General features: G+C 34.1%; 2 protein-coding genes across 7 annotated transcripts; one reads left to right on the top strand and one right to left on the bottom strand.

Moving 5' to 3' along the window:
* Nucleotides 1-61: 61 nt before the first annotated feature.
* Nucleotides 62-4,482, bottom strand: LOC7453818 (probable glycosyltransferase At3g07620). Of its 6 annotated transcripts, none has more exons than XR_008057500.1 (7): nucleotides 2,963-4,482; nucleotides 2,187-2,474; nucleotides 1,561-1,844; nucleotides 1,343-1,399; nucleotides 876-1,114; nucleotides 515-691; nucleotides 62-341 (listed from the first exon to the last, which is right to left on the bottom strand). XR_008057500.1 is itself a non-coding variant. In XM_002321620.3 (7 exons), exons 1-7 carry the CDS (start codon nucleotides 3,056-3,058, stop codon nucleotides 240-242), a joined length of 1,224 nt encoding a protein of 407 aa, XP_002321656.1. In that variant the 5' UTR covers nucleotides 3,059-4,482; the 3' UTR covers nucleotides 62-239. The 6 variants fall into 6 exon arrangements, 5 of the variants coding, with proteins under 5 accessions (XP_002321656.1, XP_052303593.1, XP_024442229.1 ...); XM_002321620.3 differs by having other exon boundaries at nucleotides 515-672; XM_052447633.1 differs by having other exon boundaries at nucleotides 515-672; nucleotides 2,988-4,482.
* An 11,752-nt stretch (nucleotides 4,483-16,234) lies between these two features.
* Nucleotides 16,235-18,346, top strand: LOC7453817 (probable pectate lyase 18). Its single transcript, XM_002322179.3, has 4 exons — nucleotides 16,235-16,461; nucleotides 16,576-17,316; nucleotides 17,472-17,610; nucleotides 17,747-18,346. Exons 1-4 carry the CDS (start codon nucleotides 16,289-16,291, stop codon nucleotides 17,966-17,968), a joined length of 1,275 nt encoding a protein of 424 aa, XP_002322215.2. The 5' UTR covers nucleotides 16,235-16,288; the 3' UTR covers nucleotides 17,969-18,346.
* The last annotated feature ends 87 nt before the right edge of the window (nucleotides 18,347-18,433 follow it).

Below are 18,433 nucleotides of genomic sequence, written 5' to 3'. Positions count from 1 at the left end.
TCACTTAAAGACTTAATTAATCGCTGAGAAAAACATACCAACTAAATTTATACAACTCATATGCACACAGATATATTTGTAATCTTTCTGCTATTGTAAAGAATCCATGATTTCAAATGGCAGATATCTCCTTCAATTAAAGTATTATTAAGCACATCATGCAACGCCATGTGCATTTAACTTCAGAAACCAGCAAAGCAATCAGGGGGGAATGTCGTTTAGGACCATCTTCTTGTGGTTCAGTACCTAATGATATGGCGGCGCTTCCATAGCTCATACATTACCATGTGAAACTCGTCATACTTGACAGGACGAAAATGCCACTTGAAGTACTTGCTAACCTGCAAACCAGAAGATAATAAATAAGTGCTGCTCCTGCAGAATCTCACCAAACGTTATCAAGGTAAACATTCCTCCATAGTTTAAGCACGCTACTGTTAATCAGGAAGGCTACAGTAGCATCTTGGAAATGAGCTTGGGTTACAAGAAACAGAAGACGATGAATCTTATCTACCTTGAGAACATTTTGACGCATTTTCTCGAACATATCTTCTGGTATGCCTTTGAGAATCTCCCCCATTATGGGAACATCATGCTCTTTGAGAATTACAGAGAATGCATTCCAGTCAAGGATGTCATTGAATGGCAAGTCATAGTAGTCGGACATGATAACTGCAGAAAGACACATGAACTGCTTTTGGGGTAAACTACACATCCCCTTCTTTTGATTTTACTATCTATGCTCTATCTAAGAAAGTTATTGCTTGACATCATCACAAACTACAAAAAGCTGTTAAAATGTTGTCAAGTGTGGCTGCATAATGAATAAGTTCAACACGAGAACAAGAGAAAAGCCTTATGGGAAGCATTCTTACCAGGTACACATCCAAAAGCCATCGACTCTGCTAAGCAAACACCACCGACTTGAGTCTTCCCACGAGGACAGATGCAAAACTTACTCCTATGTATCTCCTTTTGAAAAGTATCTAGCACCAATGCCCTTTTAACATTCTCGACGAAATGGATCTCAAATTCTTCTAAACCTTTATAATGAACTCGAAGATTCTTTCTTACTTCTGAGTTGGGAGAACCAGCCCAGAAACAAAGTTTAGTCCTGCGATGAAATAGCACTCATCAAATCCAACATCTTCAACAAGAATTGACCACTGAATACTATGCGATGAATGCTTAAGAATACAACTACCATGCTAATATCTAGAAACAAAAGGCCTGCCCAAAAGGCGTGTGATACTTGGGAACTTTAATGCCAGATTGTACTGCTGTTCTGTTCAAATGAAGCAAAAGCATTCAGAAAAGTAAAACTTGGTAAATATTTTACTACCTGGAAGGGTGAGTCTCCACTGGGGATAGCTGGATAGGGAGAGACTCCATAGTTGAGCTGCAAGTTGCATCAAGATTCTGAAGTTCAGTATTTGAGTTCACTTAAAAATTAACGTTCATAGAGAATCCAGAATTGCATGTATGCCTTCAAAAGCTCACTACTGCTACCATAAACAAATTGTTACACCATAAAAAAAAAAAAAAAAAAAAAAAGATTACTCGTTCCACATGCCATCTCCTTCAGGAGGAAAAGAGAGCTCCAGTATCTGTGGGAGGGAAACATCCTTATGTGGAATATAGTTGGAATCATAGCTTGGTGAACACACAAGTCGAATTGCGTTCTTCAGGAGAAATGGGAAAGCAGCAGTAGCCCTGTTGCCAATGCCATGGCAACTGACAAAAAAGTGATCAGCGCCTAAAGTCCTATTCCAGTAAGGGTATTTGATAGTTAAGGCGCGGACATAGTTCTGGATAACCATCTCCTTATAACGAGGTAAAGCATCCTGCATTTACAAAAAAAAAAATTATGTAGTTTCTTTATATGTATACCTAGAATGAGTGAGAAGGGAAGAAATATAGGAAAGTGCTTGAACATATCAGACAACTATATAAAAGAACAGAGTCTCCAAATCCAAATTATGTATCATATGTTGCAAAAACACTAAAATAGAGTCTTTCAAGAAACTTGTGGTCATATCTATCGTCGCATCAATCAGCTAATTAACACAGCATCAGGACGTTGAACGTAATCTCAGAATTAATGCATTAAAGAAACCAAATGTTCCAATTCTTACATTCAATCACAAAGATCAAAGTAAATCAATTACTGGGTTTAAAGCACATACCTGGTCTTCCATTGGCTGACAAGAAAGGGGAATAAAGAAGAGATGAGCCTCATCAGGATTCTCAGTCAAAAACGAACCGTTTCTCAGATTCATGAAGAAATAATGCTCACTTGCATAATTGCTCTTGAGCTTCTTATCTATTGAGTGATAACACGTTTTTGGGTTTCCACCTGGGTACACAAAGACCTTTAAATCCTTCTCCATTGCCTCATAATTCAGCAAGAAAAACTCTTCAGAGTGATGGACGCCAGCAGTAGACTGTTGAAGTCCATATAGAGTTGATTTTCCCTTCAAAAGACACAAAAGGAGCGTTAAATGAGGGAAAGAAAATGAGAGAAAGCAAAAGATAAAGCAGGGGAGCTAACATTGATTAACATCAAGAACTGAAATTGGCCTTCAAAAAAACCCATGAAGTGCGCACCAAAAAGAAGAGCATAAAGAAAATGCATGCAAGAAAGCAAACAAAGCAAATGCTGTAGGTTTAATAACCCTTAAACAATCTTAGACTGGAAGGAGTGAAAGAAAGAGTGAAAATGAGCATTTAGGGAGAAAACAAAGGCATCGAAACAGTAAGAATAATGTTGAAACATAAAAGTAACCAGGAAATTAGCAGGATTCGAAATTGGCCTTCAAAACCGAAAATGTGCAACAAGAACAAGAAAATGCAAGAAGGAAAGTCAGTCAGAAAGCAAAGTTTAGCACTAAACCCTTAAAGAACCTTCAGTTAAGTAGATAAACCAGGACTGAGAAGAATGAAAGTGTAAGAAAGAGAGTACCTTAGAAGAGAGTGGTAACCAATACCTTTGCTGCAACAGGATCGAGGCTATGCCCAAAAAGATGACCAAGGCGGCAAGTGCTTTTAGAGGAGGCATTTTCTTGAGGGAATTCAAGTTTTTCCTTGGAGAGGAGGGAAGAGAAGAGAATGAGAATGGTAGGTCGTCAAGATTATTAAGAAAGGTATATCTATCGTTAGTGTTGTTTTTTGGTGGGTGAAGAGAGGGAGAGTAGAGATGGATGCTTTAACTAACTCATTCTGTTAGTGTTAGTTATTTCTGGTATGGTACTCCCCCTTTGTGCCACGTCGCCGCCACCCCCATACTACCAGATGGCTGCTGGTGCTGACCCAGTTCTGGAATGAAAACCTGGTATATGCGGTGTGTTTGGTGCAAATTATGTTTCAAGACCAAAAAGCAACAAATGTATTTTTGCCATGAAACACGGTTTGCAACGCAGGAAACAGCGAAAACAAGAACTCTGATGAAAAAATCCCCATGAACTAAGAGACATGCTAAGAAGTTCTTATAATCTTTTCTAATATTTTCTTGGAATTCATTTTTTTTTTAAAATGAATTCCAAGAAAATATCTCAAACTATATCTCAGTTTTTTTTCGTAGAACTTGGGTGTAATGTGGAGGCAGCTTCACTCCTCGAAGAAGAACGTTAATGAGATGGAAAGGATTGCCGACAAGTTAGTCATTTCCTCCGATGCAGAGAATGATTTTTGAACGAGGAAAAAGCTGGGAAGAAGACATGTCTTCTAACATTTTTTTCTTAAAAATACCAACGAGCCGGTTGCTCAAAGCTGTTCGTCCGAAGACTTGGTGGTAGTTCAATAATTTTCTTCCAAGTAATAATCATGTTATTTTACAAGCATTTCCAACCAAAGAAAATGTTAATGATTTGCGACTAGAATCTTCACCAGATGTTCTTTGAGTCAACAAATGAAAAAAAAAATTGAAATTAAATCTAAAAAAGTAAGATTATAATTCATGAAATTCTAGATCGAAATTCAATTAAAAAAATCAAGAAAAGCATCAACGATTCACTGTAGTTTCTCTAATTCAGTGCGTCCCAGCTTCTGGACAAGGCGATTCTTTATTTCCATTATTTCTTCGTCAGAAAAGCATACCTGGAAACCAGCTGTTGATTCCCTGCACTATCTGAAAGCTTGCAGCAGAGGGACGAATCCTCCAGGTTGTCAGATTTCGTGGTGCCATGGCTCTACCTATTACGCGGTTCCTCTGTCTCTTCTGTACTGACTGGATTTTCTACAGTTTTGTTACTTCTTCTTCAATGTTGAATTGTACAGGGTATTTATAAATTAATTTGTATATTAATCGAGACTGAATTTCTTTTTTAAAGAATAAGAAACACATATTTCGCACCGATCTTATACATTCCAATAAACAAATTTTCTTAAATAGTGGTCCCGGATATTTTCTCGTCTTGCTGAACATCATGAACAAAACGTCCAGGAATTGCAAAGGCAAGAGTGTACTGGCAACTAGCAGTCAATGACACATCCGAAACAAAATTTTAAAAGAGGCAAGAACATGACTAAATATATAGTATTATAGATTGTATGATCACCACTCAATTTTAGACAATGATTTGATTTTCTACAAACTCAAAAAAAAAAAAAAACAGTTTTTCTAATTTTTAAACTTTGTGTGGATATATATAAATATATATTCTAATACAAATATTCTAATAAATAGTGTGCTACAATGATTTAACTAGTGTTTTGTTAAAAAAAAAATTAAAAATTGTTATTTAGACCGGTATATAACTCAACAAAAAAATAATAATAAAATTATTATATATTTTTACTTGATTTTCTCTTCTCACGAAGTTAGAATCTCTCCCTTTTCTTGAAGATAAATTAGTTAAGTTTTTTTCAAAAGACATGAAAAATCTCTAAATAGCGTGTTTGGCGGTGTGGTTGCAGGTGCTTTTCAAATAGCTTTTCGTGCCGAAATACATGCCAATGATGTTTTTTCATTTTTTAAAAATCATTTTTGACATCAGCACATCAAAACGATCCAAAAGGTACAAACCGCACTCAATTTTAGCAAAAAAAAAAATCAAAATTTAATAAAACGCAGTTACAAACACAATGTCAAACGGTGCCTTAAAACTTAGAAAATATCCTAGTTTTCTCAATCATCATTTTGATTCTTCATAAATTTATCTCTTATCTATTATTTCTAGAAAAATTCATAAAATTTCTCAATACTCGATCAAGATCGACACCACCATCAATTTGATGATGACAATGATGATTACGACACTGATGATGTTAATACCCCATTTGTTTTTGCATTTCAAAAATATTTTTAAAAAAAATTAAAATTTTTTATTTTTTTCTTTACTTCAAATTAATTGTCTTTAGTGATTTCAGATCATTTTGATGTGTTAATGTCAATTATATATATTTTTTAAAAAAAATATTATTTTGATGTATTTAAAAAAACAATACTTTAAAAAACAGCCATTACATCTCAACACCAACATAAAATTACTGTAGCTGAAGTCGCCTCTAAAATTGATGCCATTGAATCAAAATCCTTATTAAAGATAAGGACAAGAGCCTGGAGGATAGTATGGCTTCGAATAACCCCCCACCCACCTACAGCTCGCCTCCACCACACGCGAATCTACCGATTTTCTCATTGCCCTCATTTTTATTTTCTGCAAATAATTTTTCTGTGGATTTTCCATCTTTGCTTCTGTCTGCATCATTCACGTTGCTAGAAATGATATAATTCCCAAGTTCACTAATACCCAATGGGCCCCCAAAAACACTCACAATTCCCAAGTTCACTGATACCCCAATGGGCCCCCAAAAACCCTCACAATTCCCAAGTTCAATGATACCCCAATGGGCCCCCAAAAACCCTCCCATCCCCGCTAGAATCTGTCAAATCTCCACTCTTTGCTTCAAGGGATTTTAGGACAACAGTTCCTCAAACTTTTTTAATCTAAATGATGACGTGTTGTCAGTCCAAGCAAACGATGTGCCGTTGATTTTATTAAAAGATTTGAGGGGCTACGTGTCATCTTTCCATTAAAAAAGATGAAGCAAGGGCCAGGTGCATCCGGGTTCCTTTTTCTTTTTCTGGCTAGGTGAGCGAACAAATCCTCCTCGGTTAGCACGCTAGCGCCTCGCATCTTTTTATATTACCTTTCAATTTTTATTTTTTTAATTTTAGTTTTCTATTTATTCTAAATTAAATTTAGTATGAATAAAAAAATATTTAAAATATTACCTAATTTTGTCATAGTTTATTTAGATAAGATTATAGTTTTTATAATAATATTAACAATTACTTTGTCATTTGTGACTTGTATATAACAATCTAATATGCAAAATTTATATATATATAAAAATATGCTAATGAATATTAGATGAGAATAATATTAATCTTTGGATTAATTAATCTTTTTTTTTTCTTCTTATCACTTAGAAATTATCAAGCATGATTTTTTTATTTTTTTATTGAATAAAAAACAAAAAAGAAATAAATGGATAAGGAGAAGGATTTTTTATTGAAAAGATAATCTTTTCTTTCTTAATTCAAATGATTGATATTTTTATGAATATTTATTTTAATGGCATTTTCTTATTAAAAAAATTATTCTATTAATAAAAAGATATGTTTTTGTAAAAGCAAAAAAAATATTAATAAGAAAATTAAATTTCATCTAACAAGAAATATTTTCTTACCAAAATTTAAATCATTGTGTTTCATATATATATATATATAATTAAATTAAATAAAAAATAATTTTAAAAAATGTCCCTAGACAGCGGCGTGAAAAAACTAGTTTATTCATAAGTCTCCATCAAGAGAAGCATGACCTCAAGCTTTGGGCTTGTAACTAAGCCCACAATCGTGGACCATTGACACGGCTAGGGCCGCCTAGCTTTTCAAAGTTATCTCTCGGCCTGGCAAAATAGGAAATAAATGTGAATTGTTTATTAAATCGACAAGGTAACAAATGATTTTTATATTATTTAGAGCATAGGTTTTGACGGAGTAGAGAGATTTAATTATAAGTGGGAACTCTTCAAAGCCATAAAGTAAATTCAGGTTGATATGAAGGGTATTATTGAAATTCTATTGCACTAGCTTTATTTATATTTTATTAACAAAATACTAAAAGGTACTATTTTCCGTCATTATAGATCAAGACTCGTAATATCATCGATTTTCATGTTGTATTTTTTTTCCTATTTTACCTTTACAGAACAAAATTGAAGGCCTGATTTGTTAGGAAATGGTAAAATTAACAAATAGGGGACGAGAGGGAAAAAGTGTAGAAAATGATTGGCTTTTTGGAATTTTTGATGAAATATTTATTGTAGTTCTTGTACTTTCTAACTTATAAATATTAGGTCCCTTTAATTTCTGAATTTTTTTTTAAATCATTTTTAATCCAAAATTTTTAATTTTTAATTTATTTCTCAATGCTTGGTTTGAGAGAAGAAAGAGATCGTTACCAAATTTAAATATTAGAGAGAGAAAATCATCGTTGACACCGATATCAACCACTCAAATAGTTGATCTTGATGTTAAAGGGTTCCATTTAGCAAAAGGAATTCCACCTATATGTTTATCATCTTCAAATTGACTAAAATATATAATTGAGCTCTGAAATATTTTTTCTTTCGAGTTTATTTCGAGTTTTTGTGTCGTTGTTTTAGGTCACGCATAAGTTTATCATGATGTCTATGATGTTATTTAGGTCTTTCGGCTAAAAAACTAGTTGAAAATTAAATTTTTAGGCAAAAAACAATACATAAAACCCTACATGTTATTTATTTATTTTTTAATTGAAAAGACGGACGAGATGCCATTCATCCTTTAATATTTACAAAAAAAGAGGTGGTCTACGTACACCCCCTGCTGTTAACGAAAAAAAGCATGGCATGTGAGTTAGGCTTGTATATCGACCAAACGCTTGGGTAAACCCACACACTTGACTTGTTTTTATTTTATTTTATTTTATGTGTTTTTAACCTCTTTAAATTAAAAAAATACATCATTTAATTATTTGTTTGTTATTTAAAAGTTTGTTTTTATTTGACTTGAAAAAAAACCTTTTTTAACTTATAAAAATTAGGGCTACTTTTTATTTTAATCTAACACACAACTCTTTTTTATACATATATAAAAAATCTGTTTGATATAAAAAAATTCCCATGTACCTGGCTGATATTTTAATAGTGACTGTGATTGGTCTGTCATCCTCCTTGTTGGAATGGGAAATAGATTTTTTTTTTTTATTATAGATTCTTCTTTTCCTGTCTCCCTAAATATTTTCTTATAATTTCAAATCTTTTGATGATTGTTTGTAAAATTTAAATTAAATAATATGTATTATAAGTTTCAGGACGATTTAAAATTTTTGTATCAAAGTTAAGAATTAGTTTAAGAACGATTTTTAACGGTTTGAAATTAATTACTATTATAAAAAGAATAAAAAATACTATTATATACTTGTTCTAACATGACATTTATAAAAGATAAAATTGTCATTTTTGTAAGTTTTCCTCCAACCATCTCTCCAGATTGGACAGGACGGTATATATATGGGTAATGGGAATATTTTTTTCATGCTCCCAAACAAGAAAAAATGCCTTAGCTGCAATTTCCTTCCCCTTATTTTCCACCCTTTCCCATACTTTGGTGTTTTAATTTATAGTTTCTGAAATTGATACATGATCCTCAAGATATTGGCTCAATTCTAACAAGTTCATTTATCAGTAAATTTCACTACATGTTTTGTTATATATTCTCACACCTACTTATATTTATAAAATTCAGTTTAATCCATCAAATTACTCAGTGATTTGTGAACTCATATACCTTTTCAAGTCATTTTTATTTCAAATTGAATCTTTTTATAGCAAGAATTTTAGTGTGTGTGTATATATATATATATATTGGATTGAGCAGGGTAGCTTCCAATGCAGGCTTTATCTCGGATCTTATAACAATGTTTATAGTAAGATATTATTTGTTTCTTTATATTAGGGTTTTTAAGCTCGGTTTGGTGGTCAACCCGGCCCAAGGCCCAGTCATGGGTTTTAACCAAGTCACCCGGGTCAAACCTAATTGTTTTTATAAATTAAAACGACATCATTTTGGTTAAAAAAACTAAATAGTCAACAGATTGCAACTGAATTTTTGACCGGGTCTTACCGGGTCAACCAGCCGAGTTAGCCGAGTTTTTTATTTCTCTTATTTTTTTTAAATCCAGCCCGATTTCAGTTCCGGATCAGTCGGGTCCCGGGTCAACCTACTAGACCGGGCTGAGTTTTAGAATTATGTTTTATATGGGTCCTTACTATGCCTTGAAAATTCTGTTAACTGCAACATCAACTTTTTTGTGAGTAGTAGTTCATTTGGTAACACCAACTCTTGATCGATGATTCCGGAGATTGACAGGAGCAAAACCCAATGAGTCTACTCCCTACAAGCACTACAGACCACAAGCTGGCAGCGCACAATTTTGGGTGTAGTGCTGTGCTAATCATCCATTTTTGGATGGCAGGCAACAGGGGCGATGAATCTTTCAAGCTTAATCTCTATTGTTTATCAGAGCCTGTAGAAAAACTAACTGCCAAGATTGTAAAAACATTTGTCGAAAGAGTAACGTGGAAGACATTTTTCTTAGGTTAATCCTTCAGAGCAACCGGAACAAAGAAAATTTCATTTTTGAATCTTTGATTGCATTAGCCTAGCCTTTTTTTATTTATTTATTATTATGAATGTCTGAGCTAATTTGTGTACACTTCGACTAGTTTTATTGACTATAAAATTAATGATTATATAAATCTCTAGTAGTCATACTTGAACTAGTAATTTCTAGAAAACAGATTTAAAATCGAATTAATTAACTTATATGCTTCAAAATCATAGCAGTTAACAAACGACATAGGTCGGGAACATGAGAGAGATTAGGTGAATGTATATATTATCATCTTAGCAAAATTGCTGTCTTTTGGCTTCTTCCAAGTCAATATAAATGATTGTCAATCTAACCACACCTAAAGAGAGGATTTGCAGGTAATCATGGAGCAGGTTTGACCTTAACTACAAGACATGTCCCAAGCACAATTGATTAAAGCGAACTGCTCTCACATCTCGGTGGTTAAAAATGGGGAGGAGGAGAGGTGTGAAAATGATTAGGTCCAGGCGTGTCCACATAAAGAAGAGTTACCTTGATAGAAAATTACAGCCAGGGCACATGAATGCCAATGATTACGCAATATGTCTATGGCCATTGCCTTCTTTTGAAGCTTTGTCAAATCCCATTTTTCGGTTCATCATTTGAGGTCCCCTTTTTTTGACATTATAGTACCAAGCTACGCATGGCGTACAAGAGTGCAATGGCTTCAAGTGGTTCCAAGACGCTAAAAGGTATTGATTAAGATTTAAATGGATGGATTCAAATAAATAAAATCGAATAAAACAATTACAGAGATTAAAAGGTATCATCAAAGGGTACATTAAAATCATTGATTTTATCATCATATAGTCTCATGTCCATAAAAAAACCGATCACCTGACTTACTTACTAGATATCACTTGATATTACTAGAGTTACCGGTCACCTGATTTACCAAACACCACCAGTTACTATAATAATTACTGGTTACTTAATTTATCAAGCATCACCTACTACTACCATAGTTATCGATCACCTAACTTATCAGGCATTACCTATTACTACTAAAGTTACCAGTCACTTGATTTATTAGACATCACCTACTACCACTAATCAACTATTTAGACTTTTCATATCAAGTGACATGAAACTTTATTTTCTAAATATTTTAGATTTTTGGACTCATCACAAATGTTGTTTGATTTTTATATTATCAATTTCTATTAAAATCAAAGGGTAGATTACAATATAAGAAATTTCATGGATATCCTATATTTTAGATATAAATGACTCCACATATATTGTTTCAAGACCTCAACGTTAATAATAGAAAGCTTAGCTTTTCTTTAATGAGTACTCTAAATTAATTATACTATTCGAATAATACCACTTTTCTCTCTCTCTCTTTTAATCTTAAAATATATTTTAATTTGTTTTATATGAGGATCTTCTCAAATTAACTTTTAAATATTGAAATTAAATAGTTTTCTATTGATATATAGGAACCTTGCTAGATGCATCAGGAGAAAATACTAACAATTTGAGTTAAGACCCTGTTTGTTTGTTGGAAAATAGTTTTCTTTTGGAAAGTGAATTCCGGGAAAATATTTTCCGATGTTTGTTGGAAAATAGTTTTCCTGTTTGTTTGTTGGAAAATAGTTTTCTTTTGGAAAGTGAATTCCGGGAAAATATTTTCCGATGTTTGGTAGTGTAATGGAAAATAAGTTGGAAAACACTTTCTAGTGTTTGGTTATGTCATGAAAAATGAGCTGGAAAATAACTTATTAATGTTTTATTTTTCTGAAGTTTATTAAAATAATAAGGAACAAATCTTACAAATTAAAAAGTTGAATGAGAATGAAATTGAAAAAAAAATATAATTTCATAAATTATCTCAAATAAAATAAATAATAATCAAAATAATAGAGATCAAATCTAAAAAATTAAAAAAAATGAAAGATGAAGAAATTAAAATAATAATAATTAACATTTCATAAATTATTTCAAATAAAATAAGTAACAATCAAAAGAATGAGGACCAAATTTGATAAATAAAAAATTTCAATAAAAAAATGATAAGAAAAAAGCAAATAGCAATTATAAAAATAAGGACCAAAGTTAATATAAAAATTAAATTTTAAGAGATGAAATTGAAAAATAAATATTCAAAACAAATTATATATAGCAATTAAAAGTTTGAGGATCAAATTTGATATAATCAACAAATAATGACATTTCTAAATTTTTCACAACTTCCGGAAAGTGTTTTCCGCCCAAATTTTTCAAGAAAACACTTTCCTGAAAACCAAGCCAAATTTTTCTTTGACTAGAAAGTGTTTTCCGTTAACCAACTTTTCTAATGGCAAACAAACACAGGAAAGTTTGAAAAGTGATTTCCCGGAAACCACTTTCCGGAAAACAAACACAGCCAAAAAAAAAAACACTTTCCTAGAAACCAAACCAAATTTTTCTTTGACCGAAAAGTGTTTTTCGTTGACCAACTTTTCTAATAGCAAATAAACACAGGAAAGTTTGAAAAATAGTTTCCCGGAAACTACTTTCCAGAAAACAAACATGGACTAATTATGGGTATTAATTTTAACTCAGCAAATATACATGAGCTAGCGGCATCCACTCTCTAATTAAAATAATGCCATGTGATTTGATAAGTTCAATTAGCTAATTGTCTATCCTTTTCTTTTCTTTTCTTTTTTTGGTGCTCAATGAATTCTTTTCAGTTATGCGTGGACCGGAGGATATGTGAGTATCGAGTAAACTGCATAAAAAAACAGAGCCTCTAGAAGCCAACAGATAACTAGAGACAATACAACGATTTTCAGAAGAAATAAAAAAAGAAAGGAAAGTTATGATTTGGCTTACAAGTTTTATTTATTTATATCAATATGGTTGTGGTTGTTTTTTATAGTGATTTTCTCTTAAAAATATATTAAAATTTTATTTTTAAAAAAATTATTTTTAATATCAGCGCATTAAAATAATTTAAAAATATCAAAAAAAATATTAATTTAAAGTAAAAAAAATAAAAAAATTTCTATTTATTTCAAAAACACTTTTAAAACACAAAAACAAACATACCCTTAATAAAATAAAAGTTTAACTACCAAAACTTGAAATCATAAATCATAGTAATAACATCTTGTAGGCCTGTAGCTGAAGTGATTTCTCCATACGAATTTAGTTATGATTTAATGAATTGCGATAAAGAACATTAATAAGTACTGGTATATATTAGCATGCGCAGGTCCCAATAAAATGACTCGAACAGAGAAATGAATACGGTCGGGAGGTTATGTTGGCTCTTAAATCAAGTGTAATTAAGGGGACGGGATGGACCACCCACAATCTACGACCATGTGGCTAGGAATTTTGATAGACTATATGCCTTGTATATATCTACATTGTCGTTCATATATACTCTCTTCTTCTTTTATTCAAGCCCTAGCATCCACTCGATAAATTAATGGTGCTGTTAAGCATTCATTCAGTATCTTGATCGGTGGGCGCTGGGCCTAGCCTTCCCCTCCTGCATCCTGACAATCTCCACTCTCTTGTCTCCTTAATTTGATGTTATTTGTTTCGAATATTTTCATGTATACTTACACATATATAGTGTTCCAGTCGCGCGCACCTCTTGAGCCATGCATGTTCATGTGGCACGACTTGAACTTATTTTCCATCTAGGTTTATGTCAACGTCCCGGCCCCCAGCTCTGATCTAGTGCAAATTATCTCCCCGAGATTACGAAGTGTGTGAACAACACCATGGATATAGCACTTTCTCTGCTTTTTTTCCTGTCATTTTTTATACAAATGACCCACTATCGTGACCAAATATCTAACTAAACCTTCAAGTGGGGTTGTAGAAAGCGATCGAACCCTAATATTTAGTCTTCCAAACTCGAAGAAATTAACCACATGGGAAACCCTAGTGCCGCTACCTGCCTGTGTTTAATCTAATGAAAGAGGTTAGGTGGTGATGATTAAGGGGTTAACAAGTACAAAATTACTCGTCGGTGATACCGTGTTAAAAAGTGTTCTGTGCTCCGAAATTTGACAGTGTGAATATCTGAAATCATGAAAAAATGAACAATTCAAAGCATAAAAATGTTGACTTTCCTTCACAGCCTAAGAAGAGAGATTGATTTGATGTGAAATAACGAGGGTTCTTGCATGTGCAAATGAGAGAACCTATTGGCTAGAGGAAGACGAAGAGAATGCCACATGGCATTGCCTTTAATCGCCACGTGTAAATGGGTGGATGCGAGGAGTTGCTACGTAGCTTTCACCCACTCACAATCCCACCATTCAAAAACCCTCTCGGAGTTGATAAAAATAAAATAAAAACATAGCTAACATGGCTGGCCCTTTTATTTTATTTTTATTGCCTTTTCCTACCCTAACTGTCGATTTTATTTTCTCTCCAGAAAAAAAAAAGAAAAAAAAAGAAGCTATCATACCCCACCATCCAAGATCGAGGGCTCTTATTACACTCCAAATCCATAACCAGCGGCCCAGATTGTCTTACACAGACAAGAGAATCATAAAAAGAGAGGAACAGAAATCCTCCCATGTGAGGCCGTAGCTTTCAGAATCCAGAACATAAACGACGGATACCACGCCTTCTCTTACGGGTCCAGATGTACACGACTTGTCGTGGACAAGTGTCAGCTTGATGGGCCACTGTTCTTCCATGTCAGAAATGTGTATCCCGTTTTTGTTCCTTGTGTGAATCACCGGCGAGGTTTGCGGTCAAGAATACAATATTAAAGGGATAAATTAAAGAAAAATAAGAAGAAATATGCTAAAGAAAGGAGAGAAAAATAATAATTTCGGGCCTACAAGCAGCTGGTGAGGTTTGATTTGGAGGGCAAAAGCATGTGCGGATGCTGCCACAAGAATTTCTTGGTCCAACTTATCATCAAATCATTTTATTTTAATATTTTTACAAAATTAATTAAATGTTTTGATCAATTGGCTGGCCACAATTCGTGTGGCATATATAATTAATTAATGCATCGATAATCTTGTGTATTTCCTACCTACAATTAATTAATTATTAAAAACTCATGCGTGATCACGAGTTGTAATTACTCCTTCATTAAAAAAGTATAATGATTTTATCGAATATTTATTTCTAAAAATAGTCGCCTGTCATTTATTTCTATTCTTTTATAAGACCCACTTTTTTTAATTTGATGTGTTTAATTACCTTTTATTTTCTTATTTTTTTTTTAATTTTGTAATTTCATAAATATATGCAAGTGTTATTTTTATATAAAAAAATAAATAAAAATGAAAGAACAAATTAAATCTTATTAAAAACGAAAATCTCATATATTAAATAAATAACTCTAAGAATATTGTTTTCTGCTACCATATGATAACTTATCAAATCAATTTTATCGCTAATTCTACGTCTCACACTTTCGTGACTAAGAAATCTCTCTGCTGCTGTCCACTTGCCTGCACAAGCATATAAACACAAGTGACCTTATAATATAATGAGTAATAATCAAATATTAAGATGTCAACTAGGAGCTAGCAGCAGAAGTCATACGTAATTTAAATTTTATTATTTAATTTTTTTAATTAATATATAAATATACGATCGATCGAGGATTTTGAGTTGACAAGCTCTTCCCAATAATTTAACTTGTGGGAGAGATTAACTGCCCGTGAATCATATATAAATATTTGCACAGTAATATATATATATAAAAGAAGAAAAGGTTCCCAGAGATATCACTTTCTCTGCCAAGATCATATGCTCTTAATTATTGTTGCTTTTAATTGAGTAAATTGAACACCTTCCATTTTAAATCTAATTAACGTGGTGGTAGTTTTTAGTTTTCACCTTTAGCAAGTAAGACAGGAAATTTAAGGGCCCATGAAATCCAAAATTAACTTGGCGAAAAAAAAACAAAAAACCTGTGTGTTAGCAATATATGCTATGCTCTAGCTTTTGCTTTTGCCACCATAGCTGGTGACTGTAGATTGCTGTCATGAGCGACAAGGCTACAAGCTCATACAAGAGATCTAGAGATGGGAAAAAAAAAGAAACCAGCTCACTCTTAACTAGATTTACATAGACGAGTAGAACAGCTAACAATTTGTTTGTTTCTGCTTGATCTCATGGATATGTTGACAGTTGAATTACAAGTGTGCCTAGCTAGCTACTTCATAATCTTTTCCTTGGTACTTTCACGAGGAAAAGATTCAAAAATCAGCGTCAATATGTATTCCTTACACTAATTAAAAGAGTTTCGAGATATAATATTTCATAAAGATGGTCATCACATTAATCAGAGCACAGATTTATCAGCATAAATGCTTTGTGTTCATGCTGCAGCTCTCGTAACCTTTTGGCAGCGAGGCCTCGCAACTCTGAGAGAAACTCAGAGTGGAGCTGCCTTGTTGAAAAAACGAGAAGATGGAATTGTCCTCTCGGTGTCTTTAATTTTTACTGTAATTTTCAACCTTTAACGGCAAAAACGACCCGCGCTGTAGGAATCCCGTAAATCCAGAAATCACGAAGCACATCTTGGACCCCACATGTTTAGTTTAGTTTAATCACGCCCATTTAGCCCGGCTTTAATGTCTTTATAAACTCCCTTTTCTCCATTCATGTCTCTCACACCCTTCCCTCTCTTCTCACAGTTTCTCTCCTCTCAAAGAAGACAACAAACAATGGCAAACCCTTCTCTCTGTCTCCTCTTCCTCCTCTCTCTCCTAACCCCAGCCCTCATTTCCTCTTCCCCAGTTCAGGACCCGGAACTTGTAGTACAAGAAGTGCATAGGTACGTCTGTGGCTCCACTGCTAGTTGCGAATTGTCGGTCAAATAGTGAACGTGCTGTGTTTAATTTATGTATAACTGGTGTTTATAAGAATGTGTTACATTGTTTTTGGACAGGGCCATCAATGCTTCTAGGAGGAAGTTGGGCTATCTCTCTTGCGGGACTGGCAACCCCATTGATGACTGCTGGAGGTGTGATCCCAATTGGGAGAAGAACCGTCAGAGGCTAGCGGATTGTGCAATTGGGTTCGGTAAGAATGCCATTGGGGGAAGAGATGGTAAGATTTATGTGGTCACAGACTCTGGTAATGATGATCCCGTGAACCCTAGGCCAGGGACTCTCAGGCATGCTGTGATCCAGGAGGAGCCATTGTGGATCATTTTCGCTCGAGACATGACAATTCAACTGAAGGAAGAATTGATCATGAACTCGTTCAAGACGATTGATGGTAGAGGTGCTAGTGTCCATATTGCTGGCGGCCCGTGCATCACCATACAGTATGTGACCAACATTATTATACATGGACTACACATACACGATTGCAAGCAAGGAGGGAATGCTATGGTGAGAGACTCCCCAAAGCACTTTGGCTGGAGGACTGTATCCGATGGTGACGGTGTGTCCATCTTCGGCGGTACTCACGTATGGGTGGACCATAATTCGTTGTCAAATTGTAACGATGGACTTGTCGATGCCATTCATGGGTCCTCGGCCATCACCATTTCGAACAATTACATGACCCACCATGATAAAGTCATGCTTCTGGGGCACAGCGATTCCTACACTCAAGACAAGAACATGCAAGTCACCATAGCCTTTAATCACTTTGGAGAAGGGCTTGTCCAGAGAATGCCAAGGTAAATAAAAAAGTTAAAACAATTATTTGTTTTTTCTTAATTACGAAAGTGTTGATTGGTGGGGTAATTAGCTAACAACATGCTCTTTATCAGCCATCCAGGTGTCGATAATCTTTCAAGATTTGAAACTAATTAGTATTTGCTCACATTTTCAGATGCAGACACGGGTATTTCCATGTGGTCAACAATGACTACACCCATTGGGAAATGTACGCCATTGGAGGGAGTGCTAACCCGACCATCAACAGCCAAGGCAATAGATTTGTTGCGCCCGACATCAGGTTCAGTAAGGAGGTAAGAGCTGAGAACCCATTTATTGCCCAACTGAAATAACTAACTTCCTTGTGATACTCAATGCCGAAAAGGCTTTGCTTTTGTAAGCCTTAAATGGGACAAACCCTAACACATTTATGATTTTTTATTGATGCAGGTAACAAAACATGAAGACGCACCAGAGAGTGAATGGAAGCACTGGAATTGGAGATCCGAAGGAGACCTACTAATGAATGGTGCGTTTTTCACAGCATCTGGTGCAGGTGCTTCTTCAAGTTATGCCAGGGCATCAAGCTTGGGTGCAAGACCATCTTCGCTTGTCGGTACAATAACAGTGGGAGCGGGTGCACTTGGTTGCAGGAAAGGGGCTCGTTGCTAGCTGATTTTGAAATATTGAAGAAACAATATTTGCTACAAGTGATTTGGGCTATAATTAATTAATTAGCTAGTTAGAAAAGTAATTAAGCAGAAGGGAAATCAAAAATGAGGAAGGTGAAGAGAAGTCTTAAGTATTAGTTTCCATGGCTTTATCTTCCCTCCAATTTCTAGTTCTTTTTGCCCATTGTTATCTGTTTTTGTCTTCTTTTTTTCCCTTTTAAATTCCTTTACCTCCCTTTGTACTCAACTTTGATGATTACAACCTCGGCCTGTTAATCTTTGAACCATTAGGAATTCTCTTTGAGAATCTTGATGGGCTTAGAGAAAACAAGTGCAGAAGTGTTGATATAGTATATATCAATTATCTTTTCATGTTAAACTCTCTCTCCCGCCTCCCCCCTCAGTCAAACAATGACAGAGCCAAGGACAAAATGAAACAGACTGCAGGTAAAGACAGGCGAAAAGT

Source organism: Populus trichocarpa, chromosome 15 (assembly GCF_000002775.5).
Source record: "Populus trichocarpa isolate Nisqually-1 chromosome 15, P.trichocarpa_v4.1, whole genome shotgun sequence".
NCBI lineage: Eukaryota > Viridiplantae > Streptophyta > Magnoliopsida > Malpighiales > Salicaceae > Populus > Populus trichocarpa.
The sequence above is the reverse complement of the archived record's forward strand: the minus strand, read 5'-3'. Positions and strand labels throughout refer to the sequence as shown.